The sequence below is a fragment of the Microtus ochrogaster genome, chromosome 24, assembly GCF_000317375.1.
Source record: "Microtus ochrogaster isolate Prairie Vole_2 chromosome 24, MicOch1.0, whole genome shotgun sequence".
In the NCBI taxonomy this organism is placed as follows: domain Eukaryota; kingdom Metazoa; phylum Chordata; class Mammalia; order Rodentia; family Cricetidae; genus Microtus; species Microtus ochrogaster.
In genome coordinates this window covers 1638683-1659865 of record NC_022024.1, presented here as the reverse complement: position 1 = coordinate 1659865, position 21183 = coordinate 1638683, and the positions used below count along the sequence as shown (strand labels likewise).

At 38.2% G+C, this 21183-nt stretch overlaps 1 protein-coding gene across 1 annotated transcript in view; it reads left to right on the top strand.

Annotated features, from left to right (window-relative positions):
- Cand1 (cullin associated and neddylation dissociated 1) overlaps nucleotides 1-21183 on the top strand; it is a 43075-nt gene that overhangs the window by 19376 nt on the left and 2516 nt on the right. Inside the window, exons 3-14 of the mRNA XM_005357915.3 lie at nucleotides 3476-3630; nucleotides 4275-4398; nucleotides 5774-6030; nucleotides 6517-6622; nucleotides 7820-7965; nucleotides 10208-10500; nucleotides 12360-12501; nucleotides 12755-14248; nucleotides 15149-15244; nucleotides 16995-17164; nucleotides 17244-17408; nucleotides 18241-18348. Coding sequence (XP_005357972.1) covers nucleotides 3476-3630; nucleotides 4275-4398; nucleotides 5774-6030; nucleotides 6517-6622; nucleotides 7820-7965; nucleotides 10208-10500; nucleotides 12360-12501; nucleotides 12755-14248; nucleotides 15149-15244; nucleotides 16995-17164; nucleotides 17244-17408; nucleotides 18241-18348 — 3256 coding nt within the window. The remainder of the gene's footprint in view (nucleotides 1-3475; nucleotides 3631-4274; nucleotides 4399-5773; nucleotides 6031-6516; nucleotides 6623-7819; nucleotides 7966-10207; nucleotides 10501-12359; nucleotides 12502-12754; nucleotides 14249-15148; nucleotides 15245-16994; nucleotides 17165-17243; nucleotides 17409-18240; nucleotides 18349-21183) is intronic.

Here is a 21183-nt window from a genome sequence, read left to right as displayed (position 1 = left end):
CATCTAGAAAATCTAACTAACATGACTACAAGATTGACTATTATAGATGATTATCTTTTAACCTATTATTCTTAACTATACATTGCATTTTTAAATGAGCTATACAAACACAATACCTTAATCAAGAACAGAAATATACATACAACAAAATTGCCTTAAATTTGTGTCAATAGAGCAAGAGCCATACTAATGGAAAGTATCCATCTCTATAGCAAGCTCCTCTTTAAATGTAAAGAAACATTTACAAACAATATTTGGGAATATGGGCATAGTTCTCTCCAAACTGCTTCTTGCTGTTTATTGAGCTAAGTAATTTTTGAGGGATGTTCAAGGTGACCTTCACGGGGCTTAGTCCATCAGACCACGTAAATCTTGAATTAACCCACAGGTTCTCATCTTCTGTGGAAAACAAAAGCAGAACCTCTTTCCCAAAGCAGCATATCCTTAGACTCAAATTCTGAAGTCAAGATACTTTTATGTTGGTTTAACTTAGCAGCCCATACAAAGAAATGTGTCTTTATACTTAAATCCTCCTTCACAGTCAAAAAATTCAAAGAAAACACAATAATACTCATAATCCAGACTCTGTGTATTTTCCATCTTTACATGACATTATTTTTTTTACTCTACTACTGTTTAATACTTAATATCTACGGCTGTCTGTACTTTTATTTTATACTTACTGTCTCTTTACTCTTTTTCTTCTCTCTCCAAAGCCTACGTATATTTTTTTTAAACACTGTGTCTCGTTTAGAGGTCTTTTATGTTTGAATTTGTCTTATTTTGCCTCTGCAATTCTTTTCTGTCCAAGAGTGCTTCTTAAAATGTTGAACAGCAATTAAGGCTGCTTTGTTTCCACCCAGTTCAGCATGGTGGGGCAGAGGTCTGTTTAGCATTAACCATGCTCACAGTCCCATTTTTATGCATACAGTGCATCTGTGTTGCCATTAAGCAAGTTGTAGGAGTCTGCTCACAAACCCCATTTAAATGCTCCATAACCAGACCCCCAGAAAGAGTTTGTGCTGACTGTGCGGTCCAGGATTCCAGGGCTGTTTTTCTGTTACTTCTGAATCAGTAAGACCTCTGTTAAAGGAGCTATGGCACACTACCAGCAAGCAAAGCCCATTTTTAATAAAATCTGGATAAATTTTGTTTTTTTGTGTCTAGAATTCCTTTCCAAGCCCTCTAAGGTTTTATGTGAATTTAGTCGGCCACATTGGAGTGCCAGTTTGTAATAGGAAGCCTCTTGTTAGTTTTCTTAGCCACCCAGACTCCTAAAATAATCACACAGAAACTGTATTATTTAAATCACTGCTTAGCCCATTAGCTCTAGCTTCTTATTGGCTAACTCTTAGATATTAATTTAACCCATCTCCATTAATCTGTGCATCACCACAAGGCCATGGCCTACCAACAAAGTTTCAGTATGTCTGTGTCCATTGGCAGCTCCATGGCTTCACCTCACTCTGTTTTCCTTCTCCCAGCATTCAGTTTAGTTTTCCTCACCGAGCTCTGTTCTGCCCTGCTGTAGGACCAGAGCAGTTTCTTTATTCATTAATGGTAATCACAACATACAGAGGGGAATCCCACATCAACTATTGGTGGTAGATCTTCTCTGGTGTTTGGTTTGAGTAATCAATCTATTGATTGTTTCTTTTTGGTAATACCAGTTTTCTTTGCATGCATTTTAAAAGTGCATGTGTTAAAGATGAAACTCTTGATATGTGTTTAAACATTAAGGAAGCCTTCATTCAAACTCAGCAGTTAGTTGTGATAAGTGCAAGATTGTTGGAGTAGGGAGAGAGATTAGATTCACCTGAATAAAAGGACAAGTAGGAATTATACCCAAAAGGAGACGGGGAAATTAGGAAATGGAAAATAACCCAGAAGGAGACATGAGTAAGGGAATTCTTAACTCACTGCTTGCTTTGCATGTTTATCCAACGAAGATGGAAACAGAATCATCTTTTATCAGTGATTAGGCATACACGTGTTTAATTGCTATTTAACACCTAATATTTGACTGTTTCATAGCACGGGAGTCTTTATTAATGTTTTGTAAATGTTGCTATAGTTGGATTTGTAGAAGTTGCTTTTCTTTTTTCTGCTTGATTTTCACCCACCCCACTCCTTTAGATTACTTAAAGATCTGGGTACCTTCTGAAAGTCCACTGAAAGGTTCAGACTGTCACTGAATGCCGCTGAAGACTTGTTTTTTTCCTTGGATTTTGATGTTTTCATCAGTACACAACAATTATCCAGAGACCACATGACATGTGCTTCCATAATAAATTGAATGCAAAACTACACATAGAAATTAATTTTTTTTAATTTCAGACATTAAGAAATTTACAGAATAGTACTCTTCACTATTTTTTAGGATATAACTTGTTGTATATGTTTGTAGTGTATGTGCACATTTGTGTGTGCACGGGCATATACTTAAGGAAAGCTCTTCACTAGTCAAGCCATCTCTCCAGCTTCCATTTCAGTTTTTTTTTTTTTTTTTCAGTATGCATTCCATTTATTTTAGTTTCTGGTCTTCTCCATTAGAAATGGTTGTCTTTTTTTCTTTTCCTTGTTTATATTTTAACATCCTTTTCCCACTAAGTCTCATGACTTTGGTGAGCCTTGTATTTGATTAGGGTTGTTTACCAAAGTGAGAGTTTTGAAATAGTTTTTCCTTTCTAACTGTTTATCTCTTGAGAGCCTACTACCAAAAACATTGGACTTGTCTGCCAATAATATTGAATGTGAAAGTTTTTGGAAACTGTAAATTTCATAGTTATATGAATTTCTTATCTCATAAGCTTTATAGTAAATCCTCTATTTTAGGGCTTATGTCTTCTTTATCAGGAATCTTGTCTAGCAGTCGTTTCTTGATGTTCATATACCAAACATGCCTGCTATATACTCCAGAACATACAGAAAGGACTTCTATCCTCATTGGGGGGGGGAGGGGGGAGGGTTCAACCAGCAAGAGTAATAGAAACACAACTATATAAAAGAGATGTGCAGCGTGCTTTGAGAGCATATAATAGAACTGGTGGTTTTCATTGTGCTTTTAGAATTTAGACAGGAAATTAAAAGAAACTAGAACAATAACAAGAAAGAGTCAAAGTTAGCAATGTAGCATCATAAGGGACTTTTCTTGCACCTGAAGCTTGTTGGGAGCAGATCCCTAACTATTAACACTTTTGTTTGCTTGTGTTTGTGTGCTTGAATAGTTAGCATGCAGGATGGAAATCTTCATTTTCTTGTTATTCTGCTGGAAATCAGTGGGGGGAAATTGGGAACCAACTACAAGAGTTCTATCAGTCAGTTCCCCTTCATCTTTATTTATGTGTCATTTATGATACAGACATCCATGGTTAAAATTGACATTTACTAGGCAAGATTTCTATTTGTGCTTACTTTTTCTGTTTATTTTTGTTTTTATCTAGTTGCTAAAGGAACTTCCTTCTTTCTGTTGCAGTCTTGGCCCTTTAGTGAGTAAAGTCAAAGAGTACCAAGTAGAGACGATTGTAGACACCCTCTGCACAAACATGCTTTCTGATAAGGAGCAGCTTCGGGATATTTCCAGTATTGGCCTTAAAACAGTAATTGGGGAACTTCCTCCAGCTTCCAGTGGTAAGCAAGAATGTTTTTTCTTATTTTCTTTCTACATGGATTCCAAGGGAAAGAGCTAATTTGAAGCCTTACTTTTCTTAAACACAAATGTAACTTTTGAATAAGTGGAATTTAAATGTATAGACTCAGTTCTGTAGGATATTTATGTTGAAGCAGGGTGGTGTGTGTGTGTCTGTCTACATGCACATGAGCAACATCTCCATTTGGTGTGAAGTAACTACGTTGGAGCTTAAACGTTGGAGCTTAAACGTGTTACTTTTTTCTTTTTAGAAACTGTTTAAATTGCAGTGCAAATGCATCAGAACATAAATGGCAGTTGCTAGAAAGAATTCAAGAGCAGCAAACCCTTGATACATTTCAATCTAGACATTTGTTTGCCACAAGCACTACAGGCTTCTAGTCAGGATTCAGTAATTGCCCAGCAAAATGTGAATAGTGATAGTTGTTACATTTCCCGTACCCCTTGACAGTTAAGACTTTTGATTATTGGTTAGGTCTAATAAGCTATTATTTTTACGCACTTTTTTCCTTAGCAAGGCTCTCTTAAGTGTTTTGAACAAGGTTAGTCTGTTGAATATTTGGTAACCAGTACAGATATCAGATAGATTTGACATATTTGAATTTTTTATTTACTCCCCCTATAGGCTCTGCACTAGCTGCTAATGTATGTAAGAAGATTACTGGTCGCCTCACCAGTGCGATAGCAAAGCAGGAAGATGTCTCTGTCCAGCTGGAGGCCTTGGATATTATGGCAGATATGCTGAGCAGGTAAATGTGCCCACTATTTATTTGTATCGTGTGTTATAACTGTAATAAAACTTGCCCTAGATTTCGGTGGTTGGGGGTAAAGGAAATGTAGGCTAATATGCGTCACAGATGTTTCATGATTCTAAAAAATCTTAAGCTTGTGATTGCACATTTTTAGTAGTTTGTTATTATTGTGTTCTTGTTCAGTAGTCTGCTGACATGAGGAGATGCTTTAGTGGAAGTCACAAGTCTGCAGTTGAACAACTGTTTATACTGCATGTCTGTGTGACGGGGCGGGGGGGGGTGGATTTTATTCACTTGTTGCTTTCCTACTTTTTGTGGCAGGCATAAATAAATAAGGCACTTCTAAGAAAATGAACTTTATAGGGCATTTCAGTTTCATTGTATCCTTGTTTCTAACAATTATTAGTTAGTCATTATTTGTGACTAGTATTATGGTTAATTTGGTTTAATATAAAAATAGTTGAGGGTTTTGATAGAGAAAATTGTGCATTTATTAAATAATGTAATGAGGGGCTGTGATTGCCCTGTCACACAGAGCTCTCATGCTTTTATCTAGGAGGTAAGAAGGGAAATGGCCGAAAAGCCAAGGGAGCCCAGACTAAGTGGGAGTGTGCTCAGTGGAGCTTTGTATGGGTGGATGTGAGGGATAGGCGGCACTCGGGCGATGAGCTGCAGAGGTGTAGAGTGTGTGGATAAGGGTGGCGAAGACAAAGGCAGCTGGAGTCCTTGGTGGAATGGGGTCCTGCCAGCTGGGCAGGAATGTATGCTTAATTGTTAGGCAGTGATAACCCAGACAGTCTTTTTGTCCCCTGTGTGATTCGCAGACTGGCACTTTTGGCACATGATAGTAGATATACTTTGGTTTATATATATAATATATAATTTAGCTGTCTGCATGTTGAGAGATTGGGAAACACAATATTGGGAGCAAATGAACCAATAAAACTGAGCATGAGGTAGACAGAAAAGAAGGGAGAAAATGAAGAGACATCTGGGTTTTTGGTGTCGTGAGTACTCAAAAAAACACAACTAAGTAGATAAAATACTTTGAAGCAGGAACGTGACAAGATCATTGTGCCTTTTGTTTTGTTTGTTGTTTTGCCAACAATTGGTTAGCCAGTTTATATAGTAGGTAAAGGCCTCACAGGAGTTGTTTGGTGAAACACCTCCATATACATTTAGCTTGGGGTTTTCAGATGCATCGATAGTGGCAGTGAAAATTTAGCTTTTCTTTTATTCTGAGTTTCAATTTGTCTCAACCTAATTTGTACCCCAAATACATACATTGAGTTCAGAGTCTAGACATATTAGTAGTGCTCTGGCATGTTGAATTGATTTTTCTTTCTGTTTTTCTCTCTTTCGTTTTTTTAAGGCAAGGAGGACTTCTTGTAAATTTCCATCCTTCAATTCTGAGCTGTCTGCTCCCGCAGCTGACGAGTCCTAGACTTGCAGTGCGGAAAAGAACCATCATTGCTCTTGGCCATCTAGTAATGAGCTGTGGGAATATAGTCTTTGTAGACCTTATTGAACATCTGTTGTCAGAGTTGTCCAAAAATGACTCCATGTCAACAACAAGGACCTATATCCAATGTATTGCTGCTATTAGTAGACAAGCTGGCCATAGAATAGGTAAGACCTTTTTAAAGTTTCAAAGTTGTTCTAGTTCCCCCCCCCCAACATGTTTGTATGTTGTTTGTGCATGGTATGTGTGTGACTCAATGTTCATGTGAGGTCAGAGATCAACTCTGCAGTCAGTTCTCTGCGTCCACCTGTACATGGGGATCAAAGCCAGCCCCAGCCTGTGCAGGAGGCACCTTTACCCTCTGAGCCTGCTTGCTGACTGGCTCCCTAAAATTTTTTTTTAAACGCTATGATTTTTTTAATTTATTTATTTATTATGTATAAATATTCTGTCTGTGTATATGCCGGCAGGCCAGAAGAGGGCATGAGACCCCATTACAGAGGGTTGTGAGCCACCATGTGGTTGCTGGGAATTGACCTTTGGAAGAGCAGGCAATGCTCTTAACCTCTAAGCCATCTCTCCCGCCCCCCCTAAAATTGTTTTTTAAATTTTTTTAAAGTGTTTGGTTTTTAAAAACAATATGCTTTTCTTAGGTGAATACCTTGAGAAGATAATTCCTTTGGTGGTAAAATTTTGTAATGTAGATGATGATGAATTAAGAGAATACTGCATTCAAGCTTTTGAATCATTTGTGAGAAGGTAAGTCTTTGTATTTAAAAAAGTTTTCTCCTTAAGATTGAAATAGTCATTTTAAGATTAGGTAAATAAAGAGAAATAGCATAGGATTTTTATATGTAATTCTTCATAAATAGTAATTGATTACAAATAGAATATTTGTAGCAAATGTCATCTTACTATTATAAAATCTAGTATTTCTGTTTAATTTGAAAATACTTACTGTTATAACTTAAAAGACTCATACAGTATTCACTTACTCATACCGGGAGAAATGCCACGTAATGTAGTCTGTTTCCAGAATAACGGTGGAATTTCCAAAGAGAAATATAGTAGGTTGCACTTCTTTTCAACCTTTATGTTTCAGACAGTATTGGCTAAAAAGTGTGTGAGAGCAGTATTAGCTGAGTGTTTGTCTTTGACTAGTAAGAGTTTGTTTGGATGTCTTGACTCTATAACTAGTTTGGTCTGAACTTTGCCCTTTTGCCTCATGGTTTAGGGAGCACTTTTATAGTGCTGCCAGTTTAAAAGTAATTTATTATTACTGCTGTCTTTTGATGTTTTAATCTGTGTGGGGGTTTGGGCTGTGTGTGTGCCTGCACCCTGTACACACCTGGCACTCATGGAAACCAGAAGGAAGTATCGGATCCCCTGGCACTGGAATTCACAGGCAGGTGTGAGCCTCCATCTGAATGCTAGGATTGAATCAAGGTTCTTTGCAAGAGCCACCAGGGCTCCTGACCACTAAATTGTCTCCAACCTCCATACCATATTTTGAAAATTAGTAGTGGTGAGATTCATTTTATTAAGAACCATGAATTGCTCCTTTAATTTTAACTCTGTGAGCATATGTATATTTTTTATTGATAATTAGTATACAGGGAGAAAAGACCATGATGCTAAGTGAATGTTCACTAACAATTTTACAAGTCCATTGATAAGTATCTCTATACTGCTCCGCCTTGAACCATGTAGTTTATATATATATGTATGTGTGTGTGTGTATATATATAAACTATGTGTGTGTATATATATATGATTTGTGTGGGGTCACGCATCCTAAAACTGAATATCATTTGAAAGGGAAATCTTTTCAAACATGAAGCTCATGGAACAAAAATTAAGTGGTCAAAAACTATTTTGCTGGTACTGCAAATAACTGAACAGGGAGAAAAGTATGGTGTGTGTGTGTTTTAAAACAGCTCTTGTCTTTATATTCAGATGTCCTAAGGAAGTTTATCCTCATGTTTCTACCATTATAAACATTTGTCTAAAATATCTTACCTATGATCCAAATTACAATTATGATGATGAAGATGAAGATGAAAATGCTATGGATGCTGATGGTGGAGATGATGATGATCAAGGTATTTCAAATTATATAGAAGGAATCTGTGTGTTATCTCAAAAGAAGCCAGTATCCCAAATGGAACATTGGTTCATACCTGCAAATTGTACCATAGTTTTGTGGTGCTTAAGCCTCAAGTCTTAAGCATAGTGGTGGATAACCACTCTATTCTTTATAAACCCAGTCCAGTGTGTTTATGCTACTTTTTTTTTTTTTTTCTTGAGACAGGGTTTCTTTTTGTAGCCCTGGCTGTCCTGGAACTCCCTCTGTAGACCAGGCTGGCCTTGAACTCAGAGATCCACCTGCTCTGCCTCCTGAGTGATTGTAAAGGCAATTTATACTTTTTAAAAAACAAAAACAAAGCTTTTGTGCACGATAAGTAATTGTTTTTGAGAAATGAATATATATATATATTTGGGTAGTTTGATTGGTATTGAAAAATTCTAAATATTGTTTGAGGTCTTGTTTAATGTTCATAATGTAAACATTTCTGATTGAGTTTTGGCTGGTTTTGGTAGTGCTTCAGGGACAGCGATTGCTGGTGTTTTGAAGACTTAGAGATGTTTAAATAGATAAATTACCAAGTCCATGGGTTAGTAGGTTTTCTGTTACTTTTAGAGTAATTTTTATTTATATTTTGTGAACTTGTGCGATAAATTTCTTAGAAAAATATGTGATTTAACCCATCTAAAAAACAAGTACAACCTCCCCAACTCCATCTCCTTCTCCAGCAGGTACTGTCCCATCTTCTCTACAGCAGCTCTCCTCAACCAGGGCTGTTAAGTTCTTTTCTTCCTCTTCTGTCTTGAATGCAGTTCCAGCTATGGACAAAATTGCAATGCCCCGAAAATGTTTATTCCTTACTCTGTTAGCTAACATCCAGTGACTAGGATATCACACCTCCCTCTGTCTTCTGGTTCTTCTTCATCTCTAACCACTGAGTAGGGATGAGCCTGAGCTAAATCTTTCACTAAATCTGTAACACTCTTAGTTTTCCTTTGGATCTTCCCTCGTCTTCTGAGTTCAGTATCAGTATTAATTAGCTCAACTCTACACCTTTCCTGCAAATCTGGTTTTGTACATAACTGTTTAATTGATGTTACTGATTGTTTAACTAAAATATCTATCTTATCCCTGCCTCTTCAGCCTCTGCTTCTTCTTTAATCTCTTCCATCTTAGAATGGCTCCTTCCTACCTCGCAACCCAGAGCTTTCCCTCATTTGACAACTACTTTATACCCTTTTAGCATTTTTATTTTAGCAATAATCATTTTTGTGCATATTGTAATTGATTACCACTCACCTATTAGAATGCAGTATTCCTGAAGACTAGAAAATTTAACCTTGATTGCTTTGCTTTTAGTGTGGTGATTAGGATAATACTTGGCCCATAGTAGCCACTTGATAAATATGTTATATTAATGAGGAGGAACTTCAGGAGTAAAATGTATGTTCCGGGTTTTGAGTTGGTATTTATCATGCTAAATAATCCAAGTCCTTCTGCTGCTTTAAAATGAGATGGGCTAAGTATAAGAAATATTACTCAGCCACAGCATTTCAGTTTCCGTGATTAAGACATTTATTAACTTTCTATTAAACATATATTTCTAGGATGCAGTTTTCCTGATGTGTTGTAGAAGAAAGAATTTGGTTTATTTTCTGTTTAATAGATTAAGTCTTACCTTGGTGCTACCTTGTAATTTTTAAATAGGTATTGTTAAATGAATCTAATGCCTTTTATTTTAACACTGTTTGGTTGAGTTTTCTTATGAAGGATAGATGTCCGATCTCTTAGATCATGTCTTTGTTCCAGTAGCACAGAGAAGGCTTGGGGAGGAACTCTGAGATCGCAGCAGTAGGTGCCTTCTTTCTGAAAACGGGTCATAGCTGTCCTCTTTACTGATCTATAGCCAAACCCGGGTCACAGTTCATCTGATAAATGCCCATTGATTGTTTGTTTTTTCTTCTACTGAGTCTTGAATTTGGTTCAAAGACTGAGAAATTTATGAGTTTCTAAACATTTGCTGTATTAATGAAGGGGTTGTAAACTAAGTTTGTCATCTTCATAACAAGACGGGGCATGGTTATAATGAGTTCTGTATCTGTTTTGCAATCTCCTCTGCCTAAGCCACCTGTTGCTTATACGTTAAAGAAGCTACATTAACTAGTTGTCTTCATTGAAAACACCAGTTCATGTTCTGTGTTAAAACATGTACTTTCTTTACCATTAATAGCCTGTTCACCATTGCCACTTCCCTCTAGGGAGTGACGATGAATACAGTGACGATGACGACATGAGCTGGAAAGTGAGACGCGCAGCTGCTAAGTGCCTAGATGCCGTGGTTAGCACACGGCATGAAATGCTTCCAGAATTCTACAAGACCGTCTCTCCTGCACTGATATCCAGATTTAAAGAGCGTGAAGAGAATGTAAAGGCAGATGTTTTTCATGCGTACCTTTCTCTTTTGAAGCAAACTCGTCCTGTGCAGAGTTGGCTGTGTGACCCTGATGCAATGGAACAGGGAGAAACCCCCTTAACAATGCTTCAGAGTCAGGTCAGTGTGTGCATGTGCTAACCTGTTCTCAAGGGGAAAAGGAGTGCCCGGACACTGAGAAAAGCACAGAGTTAATGGGTGCAGTGCTCATACTTGGAAACCATTGGTTGTCATTTAAATAGACCTTAAGATTCAGGAAAATATCTCTGATATTAAAGGAGAAATCAAAGCTATAAGATCATATAGCCAGCTTCACTTGTAATTTGTGTGACCTTAGACAAGTCATTTTTACTAAGCCTTGCTTTTAGTCCTTTGTAATAGGGTTTACTTAGAAAAGCTATCAGGGTTGTTATGGATGAAATGGCCAGTGTAGTGCTAGTGTCTGGTTTGCTGCCTAGTGACTTTCACCACCACCACCACTCTATTTACTGAATATTTGTCCATATGGGCCTTTTCCTGTCTATATGTAATTTATAGCAGCTCTAGGCATTTTTGTGTTTTTGTTGCTGGGTTTTTTGTGTTTTTTTAGATGGTCCCATGCTATGGCCCAAGCTCGGAGTCCTTTTGCCAGTGCCCCTAAGTGCTAAGATTGCCGGCATGATCTGCCATGCCTTGTATTTCCATCTGTATTTCATGGATCACAAAGCAGTTGTTGAAAGAATAAACCAGAAGAGAATAAATACTGTCCCGTCCCCCCTCCCCCCCCCTTCTAAGACGGTCTCACTATACAGCCCTGGCTCCCCTGGAACTCACTCTGTAGACTAGGCTGGCCTTAGAGAGATGTATCCACCTGCTTCTGCCTCTCAAGGACTGGGATTAAAGGCTTATGCCACCACTGTCTGGCCGTCTACCCTATCTTTAAGTAATGCAAATACATTTTGAGCTGAACTTGTTAATAGAAGTGAACTTGGAGATTAACTATGAGAGAGGATAAATTAGATAGTTAGACAGACAGACAGATGATAGAAGAACCATAAGGAATTCTGAGAATCTCTATTGTTTTTATTTCTTCATCAGTTTTATTTATGAGCTTTCTCTATGTTAGGGAGAGGGTGTTTTATTCTCTCTACGTAGTTACCGTATGAATTTGGGGAGCCGGAAAGGAAATCCCTGTCTATAGCCAGTAAAGAACACACCAAAGTTCTCTAAACATTAGCAAGTTTTGATCAGATGTCTCTGAATTTTACCTCTACTGTTTGTTCCTTTGAGGTATGAAGTCTTTTGTAATAGCAAACTAAAAAAGAAAAAAGGGACATCAATTTGATGGTATTTTTCTATTTTTTAAATTATATGCTTCAGTTTTTGATTGGAAATGATTCTGGTCATTGAAGACTTGTTGCTTGTTAGGAGGCTTTTCTCCACTTTCTTGATGTTACTGAGCAAGTATAGTTACAGTACAGTATGTCCAGGATATGAATTACCTAAACTTGGCTCCTGTATAATAGTGCCTGTCTTAGCAGTGTTGGGGAACTGTATTGGAAACACGATAGAAAAGATAGATTCTTTTGCTCATTTCCTGTAAGTCATATTAAGTATATGGAGGCACTGGAGAGATGGCCCAGAGGTTAAGAGTACTAGCTATTCTTCCAGAGGTTTTGAGTTCAATTCCCAGCAACCACATGGTGGTTCACAACAATCTACAGTGAGATCTGGTCCCCTCTTCTGGCATGCAGGCAGAACATTGTATCTTACAATAAATAAATTTTAAAAATTAAAAAAATTAACTGGGTGGTGGTGGTGCATGTCTTTAATCCCAACACTTAGTTCAAGGCCAGCCTGCTCTACAGAGTTTGTTTCAGGACAGCCAGTGCTACCCAGAGAAAAACCCTGTCTTGAAAAAACCAAAAAACAACAACAAAAAAAGTATATGGAAGCAGTGCCTTTGGATCAGCTAGCTAATGAATGTGTGATGATTGCAGGTTCCCAACATCGTTAAAGCTCTGCACAAACAGATGAAAGAAAAAAGTGTAAAGACCCGACAGTGTTGTTTTAACATGTTAACTGAACTGGTAAATGTATTACCTGGGGCACTAACACAACACATTCCTGTACTTGTACCAGGTATGTAAGGAACAATCTCTTTGGATACTTATTAAGCACTTTTATTTTAGCACTTAAAGTTTATGAAAATTTGTACCTACAACTTTTTAATCTGTTTGAACACCTGAAGTTATCCCCTGTAAGTAAGGGGGATTTAATATTTTCTATAGATTGTAAAGCACCTGCCATTTTAGAGATTATATGCAGCTGGAAATTTTAAGTCTTTCTGAAAACTACATAGAAACGATTAGATATTTTTCTTGGCTTTTTTCAGGAATTATTTTCTCACTGAATGATAAATCCAGCTCATCGAATTTGAAGATTGATGCCTTGTCGTGCCTGTACGTGATCCTCTGTAACCACTCTCCTCAAGTCTTCCACCCTCACGTTCAGGCATTGGTCCCTCCAGTGGTGGCTTGTGTTGGAGACCCATTTTACAAGATCACCTCAGAAGCTCTTCTCGTCACTCAGCAGCTGGTCAAAGTCATCCGGCCTCTAGAGCAGCCTTCCGCGTTCGATGCAACTCCTTACATCAAAGATCTGTTTACCTGTACAATTAAGAGGTTAAAAGCAGCTGATATTGATCAGGAAGTCAAGGAAAGGGCTATTTCCTGTATGGGACAAATTATTTGCAACCTTGGAGACAATTTGGGTCCTGACTTATCAAATACACTTCAGATATTCTTGGAGAGACTCAAGAATGAAATTACCCGGTTAACTACAGTGAAAGCTTTGACACTGATTGCTGGGTCACCGTTGAAGATAGATTTGAGGCCTGTCCTGGGAGAAGGGGTGCCTATCCTTGCTTCATTTCTCAGGAAAAATCAGAGAGCTTTGAAACTGGGTACCCTTTCTGCCCTAGATATTCTAATTAAAAACTACAGCGACAGCTTGACTGCTGCCATGATTGACGCTGTCCTGGATGAGCTCCCTCCTCTCATCAGCGAGAGTGATATGCATGTTTCACAGATGGCCATCAGCTTTCTTACTACCCTGGCAAAAGTCTACCCCTCCTCCCTTTCAAAGATAAGTGGCTCCATTCTCAACGAACTGATTGGTCTTGTGAGATCACCTCTCCTCCAGGGAGGAGCTCTCAGTGCCATGCTGGACTTTTTCCAAGCTCTGGTCATCACTGGAACAAACAACCTGGGCTACATGGATTTGTTGCGCATGCTGACTGGTCCAGTTTACTCTCAGAGCACAGCTCTCACTCATAAGCAGTCTTATTATTCCATTGCCAAATGTGTAGCTGCCCTTACCAGAGCATGCCCTAAGGAGGGACCTGCTGTAGTAGGTCAGTTTATTCAAGATGTCAAGAACTCAAGGTCCACAGATTCCATTCGTCTCTTAGCACTCCTTTCTCTTGGAGAAGTTGGACATCATATTGACTTAAGTGGGCAGTTGGAATTAAAATCTGTAATATTAGAGGCTTTCTCATCTCCTAGTGAAGAAGTTAAATCAGCTGCATCGTACGCACTAGGCAGCATTAGTGTAGGCAACCTTCCTGAGTATCTGCCGTTCGTACTACAGGAAATAACCAGTCAGCCCAAAAGGCAGTATCTTCTGCTTCATTCCTTGAAGGAGATCATCAGCTCTGCATCGGTGGCAGGCCTTAAGCCGTATGTTGAGAACATCTGGGCCTTGCTGCTTAAGCACTGTGAATGTGCAGAGGAAGGCACCAGAAACGTTGTCGCTGAATGTCTAGGGAAGCTCACTCTTATAGATCCTGAAACGCTCCTCCCGCGGCTGAAAGGGTATTTGATATCAGGTGGGTGTCTAGGCCTATCTAGCTGTTCTCACCTCCAAGTTTGTTGACTTATTGGTGAACAATGCCAGATGAGGAACTAAAACCATCTGCTTTTTTGTTTTAATGTGTTAAAGTCACATATGTGATGAAAATGTGTTGTGTGCATGGTATGTGTTGTAATGTGAAGTGATATTCAAAGGGACTTTGTTTCTGAGAAGGGTAAAGCCTGATTGGATAATTTCTTAACTCGTGTAATCTAGTTCTTTATGCTTGACTACATTTTATTGTTATTATTTGGAATTAGAATATAGAGAAGACAGCTCTTGAATTTAATATGAAGACCTTGGTAGTACTTATTCTATTAGAATTGCAGAAATTACTGAGTTTAAATATAAGAAATTAGAAGAGGAGCCGGGCGGTGGTATCGCACGTCTTTAATCCCAGCACTCGGGAGGCAGAGGCAGGCAGATCTTTGTGAGTTTGAGGCCAGCCTGGTCTACAGAGCTAGTTCCAGGACAGGAACCAAAAGCTACGGAGAAACCCTGTCTCGAAAAATCCAAAAAAAAAAAAATTAGAAGAGATTTTGATTTATCAGTGTTTACCTAGTTAGAAAAATAAGTGATAATGCTATTCAGTCTTAAAATATTGTCACTTAAAAATTTCATGAACTGTAGATTTATCTAGTCCCTTCATGGATTTAACAGTTCCTTTTGTGAGGGCTAGGTCCTCTGTTGCTTGCTCCTTCATAGCAGACAAGTTTTCTTCTAAAGTCCGGTAAGATTGTTCCTTTAAGGTAGGAAACTTTTGATTTAGATCTTGAGAACGAGAAGACAGCCTTTGGGGACAATGATGGATTTTACAATGTCATTCATGGACTTTAGTGGAGTGCATGCTGATGGACTTCAATTTGTTTTTTATTAGGGTCATCATATGCTCGGAGCTCAGTGGTTACAGCTGTGAAGTTTACTATTTCTGATCATCCTCAGCCTATTGATCCACTATTGAAGAACTGTATAGGTAAGTGGAGACAATAGGTACTGCTGAGCTGCTTGGGAAAGTGCAGCGTTTCACGGGGTACTGTTGCTTCAATGGCCTTATTACTAGGGAAGTGAAACGCACCAAGGTAATTGTTTCATTGTAAAGATCATTCATAACATAGTTTTACAAGTTTAGCAGTTATACAGGCATTTCTTTATCAGAACTACCAAATGATTTGCTTATAACGGAAATCGTCAAATATGGCAGCCTATAGTTACATTCCTTGATCACCACATTTTGGTGATGGCCTAAAATGGCAGTAATGAATAAAGCAAATAGATGCCCTAGAGGAAACAGCCAGTCCTTTTAACCACTGGGCCAGCTCTCCAGCCCTGTATAAAGGAATCTTACTGGTGTTGTTAGAGCTTCACTATCTGATGATTTCTTGGAACCCTCTAACTCAGGATCCATAGAGAGGTTCCCATATAAGATGACGCAAACTTAAGAACAAAAAGGTGAAAGCTTGGGTGGTCTGATTCTCAGAAGTATCGAGAGGAAAACCCAGGAAACACTATAGCCATTCCTAGTTTTGTTAAGCTAGTTTCTGGAATTAGACTTTTATAGCTTTCCTATGTTTTAATGTTTTCATCATTGGTTACGCTAATGCTAATAGTAATTCAAACTCCTCAGGGTATAATTTGATGTTTTCTTAAGGTCAGGTGACAGTGGCACAAGGAGTGGCTAAGTCGATTTCTCAATGTGCAGGAAAGGGGGTCAGTGTAGAGTTAGGTGATAGAGATACAAATGAGTAGTCTTGCAAGACCTAGAAGATACCTGTTCCCTCTCTATAGGAGTATGTATTCAGACATTTGCGTTGTGAACTATAGGATGTGGGGAAGATGCTGCCAGAGGCAGGACCTATAGTCTGTGGTCCCCCTCACTTATCAGTTTGCTCCACTTGAAATTGAGGGTGCAGTTTCGCATCATGTTGACTTGGTTTCTCTGTACTGATGAGGAAGTTATTATCTGCCGGACACTGCTCAGTGCTGCGTGCTTTCGCTCTGCTCAGGGTCCTGAAAACATTATCTCCATATATTGATTGGGAAATTGGCCTCTTGACTTAAAGTACCTGCCCAGAGCTTCACAGTTAATATGGGAAATGATCTGAAGCACCATATGTGTGATCTCAAGGAAGTTTTCATCTTAATTTCTTTCTGCACATTTTCATAATAGCAGACTTTAAAATCTGTGTAAGTAGTACCTGGATATTTGACATTTATCCTGGTATTACCCTTGTGCTTTTGTTAATTCCTGTAATTCCCAGTGAAGACAGATGGCGCTAGGTGCAGTTCTCTGTCCTTTGATGATCTGTATTTCTGCTGAGTCTGGTTAGCTTACTTTCTTGCTGCTTCTAGTAAAGTGGAAGGAATTTTAAGGTTATGTTTGCTGGCTGCTGATTCCATTGCTTCTGAATAACTCATCTGTTTATAAAGTATTTATAGAAAGTAGTAAATGATGGATCTTAGGTGCTGTTTTATATGTCCTCTGCTTTTTAGGTGCCAAATGTAAGTTATCAATGGAAAATGTACACACATTCATCACGATGGTTTGTTTTCATGCTGCTGAAATAAACTTAATGGCTCTCTTAATCTTATATCTGCTTCTCTGTGGCCCTCATTGAAGAAATAGCAGTGAGACCCACAATAGCTAAGGCAGTTTAGAAAAAATAATGTGTAAATTGTGTTCTAAGCTTACCACAAATATGTTGTTTCTCTTAACAATTTTTCAGGTGATTTTCTAAAAACTTTGGAAGACCCAGATTTGAACGTAAGAAGAGTGGCCTTGGTCACATTCAATTCTGCAGCCCACAACAAACCGTCGCTGATAAGGGACCTTCTGGACTCTGTCCTTCCTCATCTTTACAATGAGACAAAAGTTAGAAAGGAACTCATAAGAGAGGTGAGTGAGCTAGATCCATCTGTTACCTGCATGTGTCTTTAATTGTCACCTGCTTGCATGTTCCTTCTTGTTCGTGCAGGTAGAAATGGGTCCATTTAAACACACGGTTGATGATGGTCTGGACATCAGAAAAGCGGCTTTTGAGTGTATGTATACACTTCTGGACAGCTGTCTTGATAGACTGGATATCTTTGAATTTCTAAATCATGTTGAAGATGGTTTGAAGGACCATTATGATATTAAGGTAAGATGTTTGTGAGTATCTGTGGAAGGATTTATTTAATCGACTTTGATGTAACAACTTTTGTGTGTATAATTTACTTAGATGTATATAAGTGAGAAAAATTAAGCCATGTATCACGACATATAGACAGCAGTTGTAGCGTGTTTGGAGGAGTCACACTGCCTTTGAGGTTTAGGGCTTCTGTGTCTCGTCGTCCTATTTATCCTATGTGTTGTCTGTGTCTCTTTCAGTGTCAGTAAATGAGTGATTTAAAAACAATCAAGGATATGAACATATTCTTTTCATGATACTCTTTAGCAGGGACCTTTGGCCTGGTAGAGCAAAGGTAGCTACTGACCCATGGTACCCGAATTTCAGCTTTTATGATACAATCGTAGGCCTTTATAGTCCAAGGAAGAAAGAATATTGTAATATAGATTTTTCAGGTTTTAAGTGATCATCTGCCCTCCCAAACTCTACTGAGAAAGTAGAAATTTCTATAAAATTTTGCATCCAGTTGAACACGTATCTAATTCAGTGAATTTTACTTAAATTGCATGTGAATGAGTTTGCTGCCTTCTGCAGATGCGGTAACCCTCGCTAAGGAGTGGGTGTTTTCCCCCAGGTGATTCAGCTGTGCAGTCAAAACTGAGATCAGCTTTCTAGTTTTGTATTGTAGGACACATGGAAGCTGCATTTCCCTTGCATTCACCTCAGATAGGGTGTGCTATGAATCTCATTCTGAGTGACAGACTAAACTACAATGATGCTTTAATTTGCATATAGTTTTCTATTTAAAAAGTGTGTCAGAAGGTGTCATTAGAAAAATTGAATCTTTTTTTATTCCTTATAGATGCTAACATTTTTAATGTTGGTGCGACTCTCTACCCTTTGTCCAAGTGCAGTACTACAAAGGTTGGACCGACTGGTTGAGCCCCTGCGTGCTACGTGCACGACTAAGGTAATCGTTGCCCTTAAGACATTAACGTAGGCTACATTTGGCATAGGAATTATGGGGTGTGGAAAAAAATTGTGTTAAGATAAAAATGTTAAAATTTTGTGACCATAAATTTTTTTAAATTCTTAATATATGCAATTTACATAATGTGGATGTGTATTCTGAGGCAGAATCCTGTGTTTTAGTTAGGATGGCTTCTGCAACTTATCTCAGGCTCCCAAATGCTGGGATTACAGGCATATGCCTACTGTTTTGTTTCATAAAATTGATTTTAAAGCAAATAAACAAAAAAGTCAGGTGGTTGCGCACATGCCTTTAACCCGAACAGTCTGGACTAGTGAGTTCTACAACACCCACGACTACATAGAGAAACCCTGTCTCCGAAAAGAAGATAAAAGCTTTTCTTTTTTATCTTTATTCTTTTTTTTAAGGAAAAGTTTTTATCTTTTCTTTTTCTGATACTTTAAAAACTACAGATTCCTAGCTTATTATTTTTTCTCACTTTTCAAATTTAATTTTGTTCTTTTTCTGTTTCATGAAACCCTTTGAGGAACACGAACACTGGTGTTTCTTCAAGGGTCTGATAGAATTCAGAAGTTCATCTCTTCAGTCTTAGGGTTGTCTTTCTTGGGAAATTCTTTATTACTGCTTCAACCTCATTGCATTTTAATTTGCTTTCTATTGGTGTGATAAAGACTGTGACCAAAGCAACTTGGGAAGGAAAGGGCTTATTTCATGTTACAGCTTGTTGACTACCAGACAGGGAATGTAGGGCAGGAATTGGTGCAGAGGCCAAGGAGTGCTGCTTACTGACAGCATCTTTTGACTTATCATTTTGCTTTATTTACTCCAGTACCCTGCTCAGGGACAGTACCACCCACAGTGGGCTGGGCCCTTCTAAGTATCAGTTAAGAAAATGCGCGCTCAAGCTACCTGTATATAGTACAGTCTGATGGACAGTTTACTCAGTGGGCCTTCTCTGTTCTCTTAACACCAGATTGTGTCGAGTTGACAAAAGCTAACCCCCACAGTTCTGCATGTCTTCTTGGTTTTATTTGGGGGGTGGGTGGGGGTGGTTTTGAGACAGGATTTCTCTGTGTATCCTTGGCTGTTCTGTAACTTGTTTTGTAGAACAAGCTGGCCTCACACAGAGATCTGCCTGCTTCTGCCTCCCACATGCTGGGATTAAAAGTATGTACCACCACTGCCCGGATTGGTTCAGTTTTATAGGTCAAATATATCCATAACTTAGAATTTTCCTTTTATTTGTAAATATTTTTTACAGTATTCCATAATGCTCTTTTTGGATTTCAGTGCTGTTTAATATTTCTTATTCCGTATCAAGTCTAATTAACTTGGCTCTTATCTCTTTCTCTTGAAAATAGTTTTGTCAGTTTCATCTATTCAAAAAAGCATCTCTGCTAGCTTATTAATATCTTGTGTTGTTGGGAATCTCTTGATTTCTGCCTCACTGATTTCAACTCTGACCTTTATTGTTTCTTACTTTCTGCTTTCCAGGTTTTGTATATTATTGTTTTTCTAAATCTTTAGGATATTTGAGGTATAATCTCGCAAGTTTAGCACTAACTGAACTGAAACTTACGGTGTAACTTAGGTTGGCCTTTACATCTTGATTTTTGGAGTACATCATTAGCTTATCGGAAATTTCTGAGGTTTTTTTTTTCCATTGTAGATACTCATAGCTATGAATTTGTATCTTATATTAGACTCTGCTGTATTCCACATATTGTAGAGAGGGTAGAAGCCTTGTTAACTCAGAGCAATGTTCATTCTGCTATTAGAACCAGATACAGACATCAAAAATAAAACTGTCGACAATTTTCTCAGTGACCCTAGAACCAGAAATTCTCATCCACTTGGGAGAATTAAGCAACACATTAAAAAAAAGTCAAGTTGATTTTTATTATAGACTATAAAGACAAATGATATACACAGATCAATAAATGTAATGTTGCACATAAATAAAAAGAAAAACAAATACATAACTACTTCAGTAGATGGAGGAAAGAGTCTTTTACAAAACTAAGCACCCCTTTGTGATGAAAAGTCCTGTAGAACTGGAAACCAAAGGATCATTCTCCAGTCAAATAGGCAGTGTGCAGCAGCTTGATAGCATTACACTTACTGGGAAAACATAAAGCATCTCCTTCTAAATAAAATCAAAGACACGATTTTCCACACTTAACACTCTTACTCAATATAATTCCTAAAATCTTGGAGTAATAAGGCAAAGGGGGGGGGATAGAAACAAAAAAGTAATTAGTCTCCTTATCTCTGTTTCATAGTAATGTGGTTTATACTTGAAAGATCTAGACCATTAGCAAAGTAGAGTGATTCTGCAGTGGCTTTTATATGCCTCGGTGCAAACTAGAGAAATCAGAATAACAAATACAAATCCCTCAATTGCCAAAGTCCTTCTGAGCAAATCATCAACGTTGGAAGCATCACAGTGTGCTACTTACAAGTTCATACAGACCCACAGTAGCAAAAGCAGTGTGGTATTGGCACGGAATCAGACACAAAGATAGAAGAAGCCTGCGCAGCTACAGCCATCTGGGCTTTATTTTTGTTTGCTTGGTTGTTTTTAATAATTTGTCCCCTCCCCTTTTTTCTTCTGAAACGTGACAGAATTGGAGAGGGGAAAAAAAGCAGCCCTCTAAATACTGATGCCAGGAAACTGGGTGTCCACACAAGGAAGCCGAAATTAGATCCCTCACTCGCTTTTGTTTGTTTGGGATTTTGATGATTAGTTGGTTGGTTGGTTTTTTGTTTTGTCTTTTTGTTTTTGTTTGGTGACAGAGTTTCTTGGATTTTTTT